The following is a 16,873-nucleotide window of genomic DNA, read 5'->3' on the forward strand; positions in this document are numbered from 1 at the left end:
GTTGGACTATAAGTGTTGTAATCATCAGTTTTCCCATGAATACCCAAAGTGTGTATTAATTAGTGCAGAATTCGTTAGTTTTGATGCATTTGGGCCTGAACGTTGCACACTGTTATCTGGGGCAGCTGGGGGGCGCGCGCGCAGCGAGCTGAAAATGTTGCGCGTTCAAGGGAGGGAAAAAAAGATTGTCGGAGTCTGCGCAGTTCCGTTGTTCTCGTCACTCCGAACTTTCGGGAGAACCGCGGAGGAAGAAGGAGGGGAGAGAGAGCGAACAACGCCATTTTCCCTGGTAATTATTCTCTACAAATGCACCTTTTTACGCCGCGCACCGCATTCATTATTATTAAAAGACAACACACGTGTCGATTTAGCGTTAAACAAAGCTGCAACACGATCTTTAAAAAAGAGCGTACGGAGCTTGGAGACAGTTCGTCCTCTTTCCAAGCCGCCGATGCTCGCGTAGCTGACCTGGCAGTTATGGCGCAGCGGACCGGCGCACACAAAGCAAAGCGGCGTTTTACACCCACGATTAATCTACGTATCACTACCGAAAGCCGCCGTAGGTCGGGCTTTTGCCGTTTTAACGTAGCAGCGGTTCAGCGCCGTGTACCGGACAGAGATGGCGGAGTCGGTGGGCAGCTCCCTGCGAGCCGAGAGGCACGAGGCAGCAGGGGAGAGGCAGGCGCGAGCTCAACAAAGACAGGAGGAGGTCACAGCTGATTGGCTCCGACGGACCACGTGGTCAGAGCAAACGCAATGCTAATTTATGTTATTTTAGTTTGACAAGTTTTACCTTCGTGAATGAATGAACAGGTAAATATTAACAGCGCGCCTGCGCACTGAGGATGAAAATACAATTATATTAATTTAAAAAGCTTCACTAGTCTTTACAGATTTCACCTGTTGAGTGGGAAATTAACTTCTGCCATCCACTGATAGAAAAATGTCCAACTTCACCAGGAAACATTGGTGGATGAGGTATTCAGAGATTCAAGTACTAATACCTCACTGTAAAAATACTCTGTTACCAGTACCAGCCTGCATTGAAAATGTTACGTAAGTAAAAGTATGTAAGTATAATATACAGTATACAGGTAAATATATAAAGTATAAAAGTTCTCCCTGAAGACAGATAATTATTATTTGTGCATTCATGTACAAGCAGGATTTTAATGTTGTTGAGGTGGATCTCATTTCGTTTCGACTGAAACCAATGATTATTTTCCCTGTTAATCAATTATTTGTTTGATTGGTAAAGGTTAAGAAAATAGCGAGTTACCCAGAGAGCAAAGACACACCTTCATAATGCGTTGTTTTGTCCAATCAACAGTCCAAAGCTCAATGTTACTACCAAACATTTAAATAATTAAACTGATTTAAAGGAAAAGCAGCAAATCTGTCACATTTGGAAACATGAAATGTTTTTACATAAAAAAAAACAACAAAAGAAACGACTAATTGTTCACCTGGACTTGTCTAAACTGTTAAACATCGTATTTTATAAACTCTGACTTTGTAAAGTAACTGAAGCTGTCACATAAATGTAGTGAAGTAAAGAGAACAAGATGTCCCACTGAGATGGGGTGGAGCCGAAGTAGAAAGTAGCATGGAAAGAAAATACTACTACAAGTAAACCTCTAATTTGTACTTAACTACTGTACTTGAGTAAATGTACTTGGTCTCTGTCCACTACTGCCGGTAAATCATTATTATTTTGTATCTGAAACATTAACGGAAAGACATTCAAAACAGATGTGCAAGTTATAAAAGAATTATCGAACTATGTGTAAAATAAATATACTTACATGTGCTTTACTCCGGATATGGGTTGTTAAACATATTACAGGGGGAGAGGAGTTATATTAAATATAAAATTGACAAAATTAAAAAGAATAATAAGGAATATGGAAGATAAGGTCTTCACTTTAAAATCCAACCAGTGGAGGGCGGTGTAGGGACTGAAGCTTAAGAAAAACAGGATGTTCTTGGCTCATGCCGGAGAAAACAACTCCAGTCCAATTTTAAGAAGCTTATTACTCAAATATGTTTTCTTTCTTATTGTCCTAACATCTCTGTTTGGGTTGGTCTTTGTAGATTATTTTTACTACAGCCAAACCATGGTGTAATTTCTGGTTAATGGTGATTAACATTCTTAAAAACCTACTGGCTACTGATTGTTGATCTTCTTGTTGTATATTTTTATGTTGTCAGTTTATATATTTATATGTACACAGTATTCTCTTCCGTTGCATTACTTCTGCACGGCACAGACCCAGAATAATGCACATGTATATATTTGCAACGTTGTTCTTCCATTCCATATTTATATATTTGTACACTTATTTATGTCGACTGCATGTTTGTCTACTTGTAGCACCTCATCACCACAGCAAATTGCTCGTATGTGTAAAACACTACTTGGCTGTAGTGTTGAAATGAGATGTCGAGACTCTCGATGTAGGTGTGGCTCTGCTTCTGGTGGAGTATGAGCAGCTGTGACCCAGCTGAGACGAGATCAGGTAGCTTATATGTAGAGCCCAGGTTATCTCAGGTGACACCAAATAGATAAGGAACGAGAACAGAAGTCATCACAGGTCTAGTGCTGTCTGAAATAATTAGTTTTACCAAGTCTGGGGATTCAGTTTTCACTACATTACTCTATGTCACTGTTAGCTGCAGTTATAGTCCAAGTGTGTTCGAACTTGTGCACCTGCTACCGGCTTTTACCATATTTTTGAAATGTTGAGCAGTCCTGGCTATGAAACATGCATTTATATATATAAACGCTCACGGTTTTGTACTTGGATACGGTTATATACTGCCACCAAGTGTCGGACAGGATGATCCACATGGCAGAAAAAAACATTTCCTGTGCTTCAATGGATGAGAAAGTATTAAATAATAAACATGCTTCTATGTGACTTAAATGATTCAAACAAAATAATGGTCGTTTTGAGTATTTTTACATCCCTTTTTCTGTGTATTCGTGAGATGCATTAACTTGAATGCTACTTTGGACAAAAGAGTCTGTCAAATGAGTGTATGTAAAATATACATAATGTATTATTAGTTAATTATTAACACTGATTGGACAGTTTTTCTGATTACCAGTGGCGTTAAACCACATGCTGAAGCACAATGATCGATTTTCAGGTTTTAATTTTGCAAACAGACTAACATTTCGACACCATGGTGTCTTACTCGGGCTTTATTCGTTTTCAGGAAATTCAGATGGCAGGTGCAGGTGACTTTTCTTTATCCAAATGTAATAATAATTAAATTTTATTTATATAGCGCCAAATCACAACAACAGTTATCTCACAGCGCTTTTGATAAAAGAGCAGGTCTAGACCGAACTCTGTGATGTTATTTACAGAAGCCCAACAGTTCAGGTGACTTGCAGCCACAGATCCAGACTCCACAGCTCCAGAGCCAGAAAACCTGCAGGAAGTGACAGGAGGAGAGAGGAGAGGGACGAGAAAGCACAAGACTACCAGAAAGGGGAGAAGTTGTGTTAGTAACATGCAATAATGGGATGAGGTTGCATACAGAGGGAGAGAAAGAGAGAGAGAGAGGAGCTCAGTGCATCATGGGAAATCCCCCAGCAGTCTAGGCCTATAGCAGCATAACTAAGGGATGGTTCAGGACTCCCTGAGCCAGCCCTAACTATAAGCTTTATCAAAGAGGAAAGTCTTAAGCCTACTCTTAAATGTGGAGATGGTGTCTGCCTCCTGAACCCAAACTGGAACCTGAAACCTACTTTACACTTTACCAGAATGCTGCAGCACGTGTTCTGACAGGAACCAGGAAGAGAGATCACATTTCTCCTGTTTTAGCTTCTCTGCATTGGCTTCCAGTAAAATCCAGAATAGAATTTAAAATCCTTCTTCTTACCTACAAAGCTCTTAATGGTCAGGCACCATCTTATCTTAAAGAGCTCATAGTACCTTACTACCCCACCAGAGCACTGCGCTCCCAGAATGCAGGGTTACTTGTGGTTCCTAGAGTCTCCAAAAGTAGACTAGGAGCCAGAGCGTTCAGCTATCAAGCTCCTCTCCTGTGGAACCAGGTTCCAGTTTGGGTTCAGGAGGCAGACACCATCTCCACATTTAAGAGTAGGCTTAAGACTTTCCTCTTTGATAAAGCTTATAGTTAGGGCTGGCTCAGGTGAGTCCTGAACCATCCCTTAGTTATGCTGCTATAGGCCTAGACTGCCGGGGGATTTCCCATGATGCACTGAGCTCCTCTCTCCTCTACTTTCTCTCCCTCTGTATGCAACCTCATCCCATTATTGCATGTTACTAACACAACTTCTCCCCTTTCTGGTAGTCTTGTGCTTTCTCGTCTCTCTCCTCTCTCCTCCTGTCACTTCCTGCAGGTTTTCTGGCTCTGGATCTGTGGTTGCGGGTCACCTGCTGCCCCCGTGTTCCTGCTCGGCACACTGTGCTGCAACAGCTATTGTTGCTGGTCCTATTGTTATTATTGTTGTTATAATCATTAACATTACGATTGTTACCATTAACACTACTATAAATATCTGTACCATTTTTCATTTAGTCTATAGCAACATCACCTTTACTGTCTGTACCTCTGTGTGGATATTGTGTAGGCTGCCTCCCTCCCCTCTCTCTCTCTCTCTCTCTCTCTCTCTCTCTCTCTCTCTCTCTCTCTCTCTCTCTCTCTCTCTCTCTCTCTCTCTCTCTCTCTCTCTCACCCCCAACCGGTGGAGGCAGATGGTCGCCCACCCTGAGCCATGGTTCTGCTCGAGGTTTCTGCCTCTTAAAGGAAGTTTTCCTTGCCTCTGTCTCCTAGTGCTTGCTCTTGGTGGGAACTGTTGGGCTTCTGTAAATATCATCACAGAGTATGGTCTAGACCTGCTCTTTATGAAAAGCGCTGTGAGATAACTGTTGTTGTGATTTGGCGCTATATAAATAAAATTGAATTGAATTAAAAAAATAAGTGTAATCTTATAAACTTTTGTTCAGTAAAATGCACAGCGGTAAAGCAGTGATGTTGCCAAGCTCATGATGCCGGTCCATTTTTATAAGTTTGTGTGCAGTAGAGTGAAATATTTGGGATATTGTGCGTTTCTTAGATCTTTTTACTCCGTTACATAATTCATAATTTTACATTTTCCTTCTTGGTTCTTTATCTCTCTGTCTTGCATTCTCCCCTCTGTACTGTCTCCCTTTTCTCTCTCTCTCCTGCAGTCAGACAGGTGTTTTTAGTCCAGACTGCCAGTTCCATCAAGGACCAAACAGTCCTGGAGGGCGGTGAAATTGGACTCGGGACCAAGCTGAGTTGTAGTGGGCCGTCAGAGGAGGAGGAGTTGACGAGGCGGAGCCATGTCGACCTCGTGGCGTGAAGATGATGAAGAGTTCAAGGTGGGAGGAGTAAAGGCTGGGTTGAGATCTAAGCCGAGGTTCTCCTTCACGGAGGTCAAAGTGCTGCTAGAGGCGGTGAAGAGGAACCGATACATCATCCTCAGTGAGTAGGAAGGACTGTTATTCCTTTGGGCTGCGCCTTGTCCGAAGTTATCAAGCTTAGTGTCACCTGAGAGAGAATTTTTGTTTTATTGCTTAAAAGTAGGGGTGCAATTTTACTCAAAAATCACGGTGCGGTAAATACCTAATTTTAGGGTCTCAAACACTGACAATATCCTTAAATTCTGTGTTCTCTACGGCCGAGAGTGGTCGCATGTCTGCAGCGATAAACACTCTTTGGCGTGGTCTGAATCTGCAGTGACAGGCTGTTGTCTCGCTCCACTAATTGAAACTTGACGTGTGAAGCCGTCGTAAATGCCGTGTTTCCACATGTCCGACTTAGGTGTGCGCAATATTTTGACTCAGTATCGTTATTGCAATATCATGTTGCACAATACCATGTGGAAAATGCTGCAGAAAGTAATATTCTATTAATTTGTGGACAGATGCATCCGTTGGCTGGGTAGCTTAGCGGAGTTATATTTAGAGCCCACTTGATGTAAAGATCATGTTTCATTGGCCACTTGACCTATCATATGAAGGTGTGAGCAAATAGGTACACTACACGAACAAACGCTATGGAGCGTACCACGTGAAGAGTGTGTGCATACTTTGACCGCTTGTGAGTGAACGGACAGAAAAGCGAAGCGGGTCACAGGACCGAACGAAAAGAAAACAGTATGTGAAAACTTGGTGACACAGATTTGGTTCTGAGATTAGAGTTGTGAAGTGGTTCTGGGGGCGTTTTTCCTCTTCTGTGTTCTCCTGAGTCTCCTGGATAACGTATTGATCCTATTGACCAAATCACTGCGACGTGGACTCAACAGAAACCAAATCTACCCGCCTGTGACATCTCATGGCCGGTCGGGATTAGTCTTTTTTCGGTGGCCCGACAGATAAACTATGTGTCCAACCTAACGGCAGTGAAAGTGTTGTTGTTAATATGAAAACATAAAGCATGCATTTTGAGACAAAACAAACAGTGTGGTTGGCCTGTAGCTACATTGTGAACTGTGTGTGCACTCAAACCTGCATGTAAAGATGTTTCCCAGCAGAGGGAGAGACTGAGCCAGATTCACTGTGTGGGTTGACAAAAACCACAATGGTTACAGATGTTTCTCACGCCAACCACGTCTCACATCATATTTTCGGTCTCTCTGTAGGGAAGTTTAACCAAGGTGTGTCGGCTGAAGCCAAGAAAGCCACCTGGATTGAAATCACGAATCAGATCAACGGCCTGGGAGAGAATCACCGAGAGGTTTGTTCCTGTGGTCACAGGTTTAGTGATGTTAGTGATGCTGCTGGGCTGAATTTACAGGCTGCCTGTGTAACTTTGAGGTATACTCTCTCTATAGATATCAAATCTACATTTCATCAGCAGTTCAGAATGTTCAGCCTTTTCTGATAGATTACACCAGTGGTTCCTAAATTATTTACTTGCAACCCCTTAAAACTAAGATCCCTTGCACACCAACCAGTTCATTTAAAGACTGACCCTTCCTTATAATTTTGTTTTGATGGAATAATTTATCGAGGTCTTTTGAGGATAGAATTGTCCATTAATTCACAAGAGAAACAACATTTAAAAAGAATAACATTTTATGTAGCAGAAATATGTTTCTCTTTTTCTATCCTCAAAACCCCTCAGTCTTATTCTGTGAGTCCTTGTGGAGTCTAACGTTTTTTAATCAGTTCATCATTTTGTCTTTAAAAAACTTTGAAAGAGTGAAAATCAAAGCTGATGTCCTCAAGCCCAAAAGTTAAAGATATTCAATTAACCATGCAGAACAGAAGCAGTGCAGTCCACGAGCATTTGAGCTTGATAAATGACTAATTGATAATAAAAGTTCCGTTCTGTTAGTTTCACTTACATTTCATTTTCTCAGGTGCGTCAGATCATGAAGAAATGGGCCGACCTCAAGTGCGATGGAAAGCGGCGCATCGTCGCCCTCCGGGGCCCCAACGGCAGCCACCTGAGGAAGAAGAACCTGGGCCCCGTGGAGAGGATGGTCCATAAGATACTGATGCTGAGTCCTAGAGGAGGTGAGGAGAAGCACGTGAAGAGAGCGAGGTGTTGTCTGTGTACTACAGCCTTTATTGTGAGAGCCCGAATGCATATTAGAATGAAGCATAAGACAGGTTTTGCTCATGAAATGGGTAAAAAAGTAGTAAAAGGTCCTGCTAGGACAACAAACATGACAGCTTAATTTGTTTTGTTTCGTATAATGCACATGGCGACAGGATTGTCTATGAATTTGTTGTTGCAGAAGGTACTAGACAATAATTCAGATCTTTCAAATGGGGCTGAAACGATTAATTCCATCACAAAAAAGTATCGACACAAATTCTTTGGATAGATGCTTCGTTTAATCCATATAACTATATAGCACACTGTTTCGCACGGACATTTATAACTGTCGCGCATGGCGCTTGTGCTGCGATCAAGTGAACCCTCTGTGATTATGATGATTATGATGGCGCTGTTTGCAAAGTGGAGGGACGAAATAGAAATTGTCCAAAGTCTGGGATTATTTCAAGCTAAAAGAAAACAACTCTGTAATGTCACAGTCCGTCCACCGTGAAGGCCAAATTCTGCACACCTGCCTAGAATCTCACGCACCTCGCGGTAGGTTCTGCTGAAAAGACGTGGATGCAAATCTCAGCAGGTAGCCTCCAACATCTGTTCTGCCGAATTATGCATTCACCTCTTAAGTTCTTTTCAGAGACTTTGCTGTGCACATTGATCAGACGTGGTTATCGCCACATTTATTTGCTGAATCTCGAGGAATGGTACTTCTCCTAAGTGTAATAATATACTAACGACTCTAAAGAGTCATGAAATATATATACGAACTGTGCTTTCAGACCAGAAGCGAAGCGAGTGTTCGGGGCTGTGAGTTTACATACAAAGTCAATGCAAAGACGCGAAGGTGGCGGGGCCGGAGACCCAAAAGCCTTCGCGCGAGTTGAACATTTCCAGCTCGAGAGAATTTTTGCAGGTTCTCATCGCCTTTTTGCGCTGTGTGTGAACACTTGCAGCGAATTTAAAGCGTTTGGTCTGAAAGCACCAGTAGAATCTAGGGCTGTCCCGACTAAGGATTTACATGGTCGAATCAGAATCGCCAAGTGCTGCCGATAGTCGACTGATAGTCAAATCATGTGTGTTTTTGTGCACGCCGATTGCGAGGTGGGGGGGTTAAACATGGTGGCTCCGCTTTAATCTTGACGAGCTGCAGTCTCTATTCACTCAACTTACACGGTAAGCCGCCAAGCAAAAGTACTTCTTAAACATCAATGAAATAATCTGCCGAATACTCGAACTCTAAAAATCATCGTTCGCTGCAGTCCTAGATCCAAAGGCAGGAGCAGATTTATGTGTAGCGCACTGAAATCAAAACAGATGAGGTGTTGAACAAAAACCAACCTTTATTCACCAGTTTTCATTTATTGGTTCTCAGACGGCGACAGTGATCTGGACCTGGCTGAAGATGATGATTTTTCAAAGCTTTACAGTAAAGGCCCACCCTCTAACCCTCCAGCTTACTCCTACCTCAACTTGACAGACAGTTCCCACTCTTTACCCGGAGGGGCCCCCTTAGAATTTTCTCCTCTCTCGTCACCAGAGAAAGAACTTGGCGGTAAGTACAGCTGGATACGGAGAGTCTGGACCAGTAACAGGGCAGGAAATCCAGTCAGTTTCTCTACATGCCCAGTATCTGTACGCAGACTGTTTATTTACCAAGTGGCTGCCAGAGCGAGCCGAAACCAAAGTGAGATCAGGATTGGTGTGTGTTCCCTGATTTGCAACCAGAATTGCCACAGTGCACAGTTTTCATTCAGCTTTCTTCATCATTCCCCCGTTCAACTTTATGTGCAGTTACTGAACAGCGTCGAGCGATGGCAGGAAGCATTTTTACACGCGAGTCAAGGTTGGTTCTGAAAAGAGACGGGGACGAACTTCTTAGTGAGGCAGCCAAGAAAATGAATGAATTTACATTTATACAGCGCTTTATCATAGATACTCAAAGCGCTTCATGGTGAAGTGGGGAGAGACTCACCTCAACCACCACCAATGTGTAGCACCCACCTGGGTGATGCACGGCAGCCATTTTAGCGCCAGAACGCTCACCACGCATGAGCCTGAGGCGGGGGGGGGGCATTGATCCAGTTACTACTGGGGATGATTAGATGGCCAGATGGTGAAAGCCAGGTTGGGAATTTTGCCATGAGATCTTGAATGACCACAAAGAGTCAGGACCTCGGTTTAACGTCGCATCTGAAGGACGGCAGCTCCTACAGCACAGTGTCCCCTTCACTGGGATCTTATTACTATTATTATTATTATTATTATTAGGACCAGAGGGAAGACCGCCCCCTACTGGCCCACCAACACCTCTTCCGGAAGCAGCTTAGTTTTCCGAGGTACTGGCCAAGCCCAAAACCTGCTTCACTTCAGTCACACGGCAGAAACAGGGTTTACGTTGCTATGGCTGCTGGCAAAACCCCCATCTGATGAAAATAAGCAGACCGTGTAGTTGATATACATAAAATATATAAAGGCAAATGGCGAAAAGATTAAGAAACAAAGATGAACATCAGAATATCTACATTACTTAATGGATTGAATCGAACATTAATATAAACAACCACTTATTATAAAAGAATACTAGAAAGGGTAAGTTTATCTTTCGATAAAAATCTGAACAAGAGAATAGAAAACCAGCTATTTGCATTGTATAACAATTAGGATCTCTCTCTTTGGATCTCAGTCCCGGCCAGAGAGACCACTCTTCTTGTTGTTAACACACACTTCCAGTACAGAGTCGAAGAACATGGCCCAGAGTTTAGAAAACAGCTTCAGTATTTTCTGCCATCAAACAACCACACAACCAATTTTTTATATTGTGATATTTTGCACTGCACGATTGTACAAGCAGGGACTATAAGACACAGACTCTGATCTCACGCTCGTTATTTACAGTGTCACAAAGATCTCATTGATGATATTGGAAAGGCAAGGTCGATGACAGCTGATTGATGTAAATGCATGTTGAATTTCTTTCCACTGTCTGCTATTGCTTTTTCTCTGTAATACTTAAAATTTGACATTTTGGCATTGCAAAACATTCAACTGCTGCTGAGCCCTCTACGCTGCTGTGTTTTGCAGGCGATCCTTTCCATTCCTCCTCTGACTTTGACTTAGACCTGGGTGACGACGGAGGTAAGAATTGTGTTTTATACATCCAGTATTTCCAGCAAAGTAACCTGACTGCTGGTTCTGGCTGCGGGGAATTAAATGGCACAAGATTATCTAAAATAACAAGAAGCATGGGTTTGTTGGTGCCAGGACTTTGAGATGTTGGTGTCTCTGCATAGTTAAATGGGACCTATTACTCTCCTTTACAGCTCTATATTTTCATTATGGAACTCCATTAGAGTAGCTTTGCATGATTCGGTTTTACAAAATGCTTATTTATTGCTGCAGCCATACAGTCTTGAGCTTTGAAACCAATATGACATTGTGGCCAAAGTGGAATTGCAACTTCCTGGTCTGTCACCTGATGCACACTGGCCCTGACATACTTTTTCCCAGAGACTTACTTTGTGAAAGTTAAACGGTGGATAAAGTCTCACAAGCAAAATGACTTGTTTCACTATCAGAATTCCATCTATTTGGTCCGAAAGTCATTTTGTCCCCATTCAAGAAAGCGGAGGGCTAAACCGGACGCTAGCTGCTTTTGGTGAAACTGCATCAACCTTCTGTGATTGACACAGCTACAGATTGCTGCTCACTCTAGCTGCTGCTACCGCAGTTCGCCGTTAGCTTAGCTGAGTCTGCGTGGCCTGGGAGCAGTAAACAGGAAACCCAAGCAGGTTTGTTACTGGTTCAATTCAATTTTATTTATATAGCGCCAAATCACAACAACAGTTATCTCACAGCGCTTTTCATAAAAGAGCAGGTCTAGACCGTACTCTGTGATGATATTTACAGAAGCCCAACAGTTCCCACCAAGAGCAGCACTAGGAGACAGAGGCAAGGAAAAACTTCCTTTAAGAGGCAGAAACCTCGAGCAGAACCATGACTCAGGGTGGGAGGCCATCTGCCTCCACCGGTTGGGGGTGAAGGAGAGAGAGAGAGAGAGAGAGAGAGAGAGGGCAGGAGAGGAACAGAGAGAAAAAGAGAGGGATGGAAGGAGAGAGAGGGGAGGGAGGCAGCCTACACAATATCCACACAGAGGTACAGACAGTAAAGGTGATGTTGCTATAGACTAAATGAAAAATGGTACAGATATTTATAGTAGTGTTAATGGTTACAGTCGTAATGTAAATGATTATAATAACAATAATAATAATAGGACTAGTAACAATAGTCGTTGCAGCAGAGGGTGTCGAGCAGGAACACGGGGGCAGCAGGTGACCCGCAACCACAGATCCAGACTCCACAGCTCCAGAGCCAGAAAACCTGCAGGAAGTGACAGGAGGAGAGAGGAGAGGGCCGAGAAAGCACAAGACTACCAGAAAGGGGAGAAGTTGTGTTAGTAACATGCAATAATGGGATGAGGTTGCATACAGAGGGAGAGAAAGTAGAGGAGAGAGGAGCTCAGTGCATCATGGGAAATCCCCCGGCAGTCTAGGCCTATAGCAGCATAACTAAGGGATGGTTCAGGACTCACCTGAGCCAGCCCTAACTATAAGCTTTATCAAAGAGGAAAGTCTTAAGCCTACTCTTAAATGTGGAGATGGTGTCTGCCTCCTGAACCCAAACTGGAACCTGGTTCCACAGGAGAGGAGCTTGATAGCTGAACGCTCTGGCTCCTAGTCTACTTTTGGAGACTCTAGGAACCACAAGTAACCCTGCATTCTGGGAGCGCAGTGCTCTGGTGGGGTAGTAAGGTACTATGAGCTCTTTAAGATAAGATGGTGCCTGACCATTAAGAGCTTTGTAGGTAAGAAGAATGATTTTAAATTCTATTCTGGATTTTACTGGAAGCCAATGCAAAGAAGCTAAAACAGGAGAAATGTGATCTCTTTTCCTGGTTCCTGTCAGAACACGTGCTGCAGCATTCTGGATCAGCTGAAGAGTCTTAATGGACTTTTTCGAGCAGCCTGATAATAAGGAATTGCAGTAATCCAGCCTAGAAGTAACAAATGCATTTACTAGTTTTTCTGCATCATTTTTAGACAGGATGTTCCTGATTTTCGCAATATTACGTAGGTGAAAAAAGGCGGTCCTTGAAATTTGCTTAGGGTTTGTGAGGCAAAGAGCTGCAGAGATAAAGAGTAGAGTGAAGATTGATGAGGATTTAAAAGTGACTGACGTGTTTGTCTCTCTGTGATCTACCAGAACGTACCATGGATTTTGACGAAAATGACGACGCCATGTTCTCCTCCTACCCTCCCTCTCTTCCCCCGCCCTCCTCCACCTCCCTGGACCCCCTGCCTGACGACGCCCTGCTGAGGATCAAGCCAGTCCACACCTACTCCCGAAACAACAACCAGAACCAAAACCACATCCCGAACCACGCTTACCCCAGACCTCCCCCCGTGGCCTCCACCTCCTCTGCTTTCCCATCAGATTTGGACGCCGCCTCGTCCTCTGCTGCGCCTCCCGCGCCACAGTCCCCCACTCGCTCCAACATGACCGCCCCCTCTCTCCCTGCTCCCACCTCATTCGCTCCCCCACCTCCTCCCGCCTCTGTTGCAGCCGCTGTCTCTACCTCTCACCCTTCGCCCCCGTCCACTTTCATCCCACCACCTCCTGCTTCCTCAGTTGCTGGATCCTCCTCTGTTGCTCCCTCCTCTTGTGTCCCTTCTTCCAACTCTCATCAACCTTCTCCCTCCTCCTCAGTCCCCCCACCCAGTCATCCCTCCACGTCGGGCTCAAACCCGGTCGACCCTCTCCCCACTGGAGCGTCCTTCCGCAGGGCCAATGACGACGTGGCCCAGCTGGCCTCTCAGAGCCTCCAGCAGCAGCGGGCCAGCAGGATGCTCTTGACCTCGGTGTCTCAGTCTCTGGAGACGTTGGCTCAGTCCGTGCAGCTGCTCGTGGAGAGCCAGCAGGAGTTTGTGCAGGAGTCTCTGCTGCTGCAGAGGGAGACCGTGGACATCCTGAGGGATTTCTCCAACACAGCGCTGACTATGCTGAGAGACAAAGCCCACAGTGGACAACTGGCGACACACCATCATCATCCCACTTCACACTTCTGAAACACGGAAATGAACAACCTTTTGGTAAAGACGTAGGAAGTAACCACAAGCCAAGTGCAGGTAGATTTTGGCCGTGGGAGTAGCCACCATGTGGAGTTCCTCTGATTTAAACACCCATCATGTCAGTAAAAATCATGAAAGAGGTGTCTGACTTTACGAGCCACTGTGGCTGCTGGACAGAGAAGATGCTTTCCCACATTAGAGGCACAAAGATACAGTTTCAGCCCATGATATCGCTCGTTTGTTTGTGACAGGCTCGTGTGCTTTAAAAGGCGTCACCCTCTTACAAATTTCCACACAAACGCTGACTAACTGACTAGATTGTGGAGATAAAAACACTGAAGATACACTAGACGATGGAGGGACAGAGTCGTGCATTTCATGTGGCACATTTACATCTCGAGTGCACTGGGACACTTGAATAAGAGGGGACTGAATGTGGGCTCAACTCAAACCGGCTCCACAGTCACGCTGTCCTGTCCGGCGGTGGGAAGTGCAGAAAGTCTTCTGTCAGCCACATCCTGGTCATGGAACATGTCTGTGATGCAACGACAGCTTTTACACAAATTAGAATAAAAGTATTTTAAACGCAGTGACATGTTTTGTTTAGGTTTCTGCTCAATTTACTGCGCGTGATGGAAAAGTGAGCTAAAGGGTTCATTAATCAAATTTAAGGACAGATAATTATCTTTCTTAGCTGTGAGATGTGTGTTCTGCTTCCAAAAGGCCTTCATGTTTGGTCTCAGACTGCCTCGGTTACATGGATTATATATGAAGATCAGAGGAGCTTCTTCCATTTAGTTAGTTTACAGTTCACTTGGATGAAAGAACAGGAGAGCAGCTATTGTGCCCGCTCCAGTTTTGACCCGGTTAGAGGAATTATTTAGTTTCTGAAAGGTCCCAGGTCTGATACCGGTCCTTAAACACCTGCCATACTCACTGTCAGATAGTCTAGATCAGAGTGCCAGCTGATCATCACAATTAAATGGTATTATCTTTTAATCAGAGCCATCCTGTAGCAACAAATTTAAACTGCGTATCCTACACAGTTTAAGTTAGTTAAAGTGTTTTTCATTATTACTGTTCAATTCCCGATCTTAAAGGTGCAGTAAGCAATTCTGGAGAAATCGAACACCGTGATATGGAGAGAACAACGACACAGCAAGTAATCTAACTAACATTAGCTACGTTGTAGATTAGCAAACTGTGGCTGCAGCCAACGGCCCCAGACTCTGATACTCACAACAACAGCATGAGTTGGTGAACTAGAAAGGAAGCTGAATAACCGTGTGCAAGACATTAAACGTTACCTGACACACAATTCATGACTAGAACGACTGGAACAGTGTGTGTTGGATTAGAATCACTGACCTCAGCTTTAAGGTTCCCTGAGGTCTGCTGGCCCCTGTGCTGAAGTATGCAGGTAAACCCTGAATCAACTTACTGTCACTTATTTACTGAAGAGCCTGCACAGAAATCTACTTTGTTGGTCTACGTGCAGAGTTCATTTCAGTTCACTTCTGTTCTGTGGTTTGATCGTCTGGCAGGGGTTAATTATTACTATTACCACTATTTCAGTGGGCTAAATGTATCCCACAATGCAAAATAAAAACTAGTGCAAACGAGCATCTTACAGTAGGGTCCAGTTGGTATTTATGTAACTAAAAACGCTGTGTTAAACGGTTACCTCAATACAGCTCTATATTTAGATTTTACTGCACAGTCTTCCCAAATATACTGATGTTTAGCAAAAACTATTGTTAGCAACTTCAAAGCAAAGCGTTTGTCTTGGAGAAACTAAGCACGAAGCCTAGAAACAGTTGTAGTACGTGGTTGAAGATGCTTTTTGACTCTCCTGTTCTTTGACCCTGTTCTTCGTGCTCACCTCCCACCTTAAAAGGTTTCCTCACCCGCAGTGGGCTCTCTGTCTGACTGACCAAACGACATGTAACTGTGCTGTAACGCCGGGCTGTGTGATGTTTCCTACAACCAAATCCCGAGAATAAAGATTTTATTATTAAAAGAAGACAAATCTGTTGGGAGAGTCTTTTCTGTAGAAAAGCAGTGATGACAAAGTAAAGGTCTGGTGCTATTAGTTATTTTCCTTATTGTCAACGAATCACCAGTGAGTGTAACTCCTAACAAGAAGCCTGATCTGGTCTCTTCTTCCTCTGAATCAGTCAGCCTCCCTCATCACCATGAACACACACACACTGCAGCTTTTTCTGACTCCATCCTGCTGCCCCAAATACTCACTAGAGCCCCACATTAGGATTCATCCGCCCCTGAAAATAGTCTCCAACAAATGCGCAATTTCCTCCTTTTTCTTGATTAAAAACTCAAGTGAGCAGCAGTTAAAGGAAATTAGTAGGCCTCCAGTTATCAGGAAGGTAAGAACCCATGATGTCTCATCGTTTTATTATTATTACGCGTAACACAGCTCACAGATTTTATCAGTCTGTTTAGCGTAGCACAGCAAAAACACTTTAATGATCCTTAGCAAGATACGTGTTATTTTATTAAATCATTATCCTGCCATCTTTCTTCCAGGAAAGTTGACCAAGAACCACTTCAGTGTTGTCAACATCTTTGTGGTCTGTAGGCTACTGGTTGCTAATACATTTCACCTAATTATCAGCAGCATCACAGGCATCACTGAAGTTGTTGCTCAACACATAAATTCAGATAAAAATCACTCAGCATCTTAGCGTAAGGCTTCAAAATGGGATCTTACTGTAGATTATATTTGACTTTTCTGTCTCCCGGTGGGAAGAGCTCCCCACTCCAGTCTGGACGGCCAGGTCCAATAACTTACTGGAGGTGCAATGCCTGAAATGAAACGAATGACATGTCGCCTTCTGTGTTGTACATGAAATGCACTTAAAAACAGCAGCCTCATGTCGGTACATCCGGCGGGAAACGTGGGACTTGTGATCAAAACCACATAAAAGCGATGAGATGATTAAACGATGGAGAGGAAGTGAAGCATCTGACTACACGAGCAGCGCTGGCATGTTGCAACAGTCAGGATGTTTCTGGTGTTGTGATTGTGAGCGCCTGGAACTCTGCCATGTATTCAATGTCAGGTTGAGACCCTTCATCACAGGTAATGGCTTTAGTTCAGACACGAGTTCAGAATCATCCTGAGAGCCTATTTTTTATTTTTTTTAAATGATGAAAGC

The 16,873-nt window shown here is 43.8% G+C and overlaps 1 protein-coding gene across 1 annotated transcript; it reads left to right on the forward strand.

Moving 5' to 3' along the window:
- The first annotated feature begins 177 nt into the window (after window positions 1-177).
- On the forward strand, window positions 178-15,717 carry zgc:113149 (uncharacterized protein LOC541363 homolog). Its single transcript, XM_038693384.1, has 7 exons — window positions 178-289; window positions 5,211-5,487; window positions 6,647-6,741; window positions 7,370-7,526; window positions 8,942-9,121; window positions 10,651-10,704; window positions 12,829-15,717. The coding sequence occupies exons 2-7, from the start codon at window positions 5,346-5,348 to the stop codon at window positions 13,689-13,691; spliced, it is 1,491 nt and encodes a 496-aa protein (XP_038549312.1). The 5' UTR covers window positions 178-289; window positions 5,211-5,345; the 3' UTR covers window positions 13,692-15,717.
- Window positions 15,718-16,873: the final 1,156 nt, after the last annotated feature.

The sequence above is a fragment of the Micropterus salmoides genome, unplaced genomic scaffold (genome assembly GCF_014851395.1).
Source record: "Micropterus salmoides isolate LMB-PRFRI ecotype aquatic unplaced genomic scaffold, ASM1485139v1 Ms_hic_scaffold_3, whole genome shotgun sequence".
Classification (NCBI taxonomy): Eukaryota; Metazoa; Chordata; class Actinopteri; order Centrarchiformes; family Centrarchidae; genus Micropterus; species Micropterus salmoides.

Excerpts from the sequence above, each read along its gene's own strand:
- zgc:113149 (XM_038693384.1), top strand. The coding sequence starts at position 5,346 with ATGTCGACCTCGTGGCGTGAAGATGATGAAGAGTTCAAGGTGGGAGGA. Across the intron at positions 6,742-7,369 it reads TGGGAGAGAATCACCGAGAG|GTGCGTCAGATCATGAAGAA; the intron begins GTTTGTTCCTGT and ends TCATTTTCTCAG. Across the intron at positions 9,122-10,650 it reads ACCAGAGAAAGAACTTGGCG|GCGATCCTTTCCATTCCTCC; the intron begins GTAAGTACAGCT and ends TGTGTTTTGCAG.